Raw genomic sequence first — 1,776 nt, forward strand, 5'->3', positions numbered from 1 at the left:
TCTTCGGACCTGTCTAGGTCACTTGACTTGATCTTTGACTCGAACTTAATGTAATATTATTTGGAGGCGGGGGGGGGGGGGGGGGGGGGGGGTGGCGGCTTAGCCCCCTCATTTTGAGACCCCTAAAAGGAGTATTAATGAAAAGTTAGGGCTGGTTCATGAGCTAGGGGTCAAATTGACACCTCTAGTAGTGATTGATAGACACTACCATTTCCATTGTATTTACTTTACAACTTTATAAATTAATAATTTATTAAAAAATATAGTTATAATATATATATATATATATATATATATATATATATATATATATATATATATATGCTTTTTCTATATTTATTTTACAAATTTATAAATTAATATTTTACTAAAAAATAGTTGTATAATGCATTTAATAATTCTGTAAAGATATATATTTTCGAGTTTTAATGTATATGAAGAAAAGGTTATAAAAGGTATCCTTTTTCATTTTAGACACGGTTGGTAAACCAAACCAAAAGGGTTTAGAGCGATGGGATAAAATTAAAACAAATACTACATGGTCCTATGAATATGAACGTTAGAAAACCAAATAGTGGTTATTTTATTTAGCCTTGCATTAGTTTATTACATCCAAAGCATGACAAGGATAAAGTGCGCGATTTTTCATGCGTAGTGCTTCATTCGGAATCAGAAGATGTTGATCGAATTTGCTCAAGAACAAACGCGTATGCTTCGTTCTGAGTGACAGCCAAAAGCCAGTGCCCTTCATAATCATTAATAATGACAACGTTACCGCAGAGGACGCCTCTGCAGAACAAAAGCTTGTACCTGTTCTTTCCAGCACTTTTAATAGAGTAGCCACCACGGAGTGTATTTGGGTAGCCACGAACTTTAACGACGGTTCCTAGACGCTGACCCTCAACAGCGGTCCACTCAAGAGAGGCTACACCGAGGTAAGGAGAATATTCGAAGCTAATGGTCACTGGACCTTCAGAGAGATACTCGGTCCCGTATGGGGAAGTAATGGTTATTGGTTCTCCTTTATCGGTCTCGATAGGAGATCGCACAACAGAGAGAGCTACAGTTTCGTTATTCGTTTTCACTCGTCGAATTCCACCGGCTATTGTAGTTGGCGGCAATATGTGGAATCTGGCACCATTTGGAACGATGACACCATATCCGTCCGTGACAGGTTGAGCAGTGGTTGAAGGAGAGTAGAAGGTTAGGACTGAAAGAAGGAAGAGAGCAAAAAGCGTTGCACTCGCCATTTTTTCTCTTCTTTGTTCAGTTCAGTTGTGTGAATAAGCGAAGATGGGCTAATCCATTTATAGAGCTACCCATGGTGATAAGGTGAACATTTTTTATGGACAGAAATAATTTTAAGAAATTATAAGGCTCGTAAACATTTGAAAAGGATAATAATAGTTAGATTTCGTTCGTTAAAAATAGTTTGCTTTTTATCTCTTTAAAATTTTAATTTATTTTTCAGTTTTTATATAAACTTTCTAAATCTTTTTTCCTATTATTTAAAAAAGAAGTATTTCAAGATAAAACATCTATTTTAAATATCTAAATTTATTAATGATTAAATAAGAAAGATTTATTTAAAATATTTTTTGATATATGTCCTTCATATCAAACGAAAAACATTATTCATTTGCATGTGATGGTAATAGAAAACATTTGATGTCTATTAAATAGTGTTAGTAATACTTCAGCATAAGGTAGAGTGATCTACAAAAGAACTAACCTCCAAGGACCCAAAGAAATTGGGGTACCTAAGTCTCAGATAAT

The 1,776-nt window shown here is 34.5% G+C and overlaps 1 protein-coding gene across 1 annotated transcript; it reads right to left on the bottom strand.

Moving 5' to 3' along the window:
• Positions 1-559: 559 nt before the first annotated feature.
• Positions 560-1,291, bottom strand: LOC114183541 (trypsin inhibitor DE-3-like). Its single transcript, XM_028070596.2, has one exon. The coding sequence runs from the start codon at positions 1,248-1,250 to the stop codon at positions 660-662; it is 591 nt and encodes a 196-aa protein (XP_027926397.1). The 5' UTR covers positions 1,251-1,291; the 3' UTR covers positions 560-659.
• Positions 1,292-1,776: the final 485 nt, after the last annotated feature.

Source organism: Vigna unguiculata, chromosome 5 (genome assembly GCF_037176805.1).
Source record: "Vigna unguiculata cultivar grain cowpea cultivar isolate G323 ecotype 2 chromosome 5, ASM3717680v1, whole genome shotgun sequence".
In the NCBI taxonomy this organism is placed as follows: Eukaryota; Viridiplantae; Streptophyta; class Magnoliopsida; order Fabales; family Fabaceae; genus Vigna; species Vigna unguiculata.

Bases quoted from the DNA above. Each gene is read 5' to 3' on its own strand.
- LOC114183541 (XM_028070596.2), bottom strand. From the start codon at position 1,250: ATGGCGAGTGCAACGCTTTTTGCTCTCTTCCTTCTTTCAGTCCTAACC.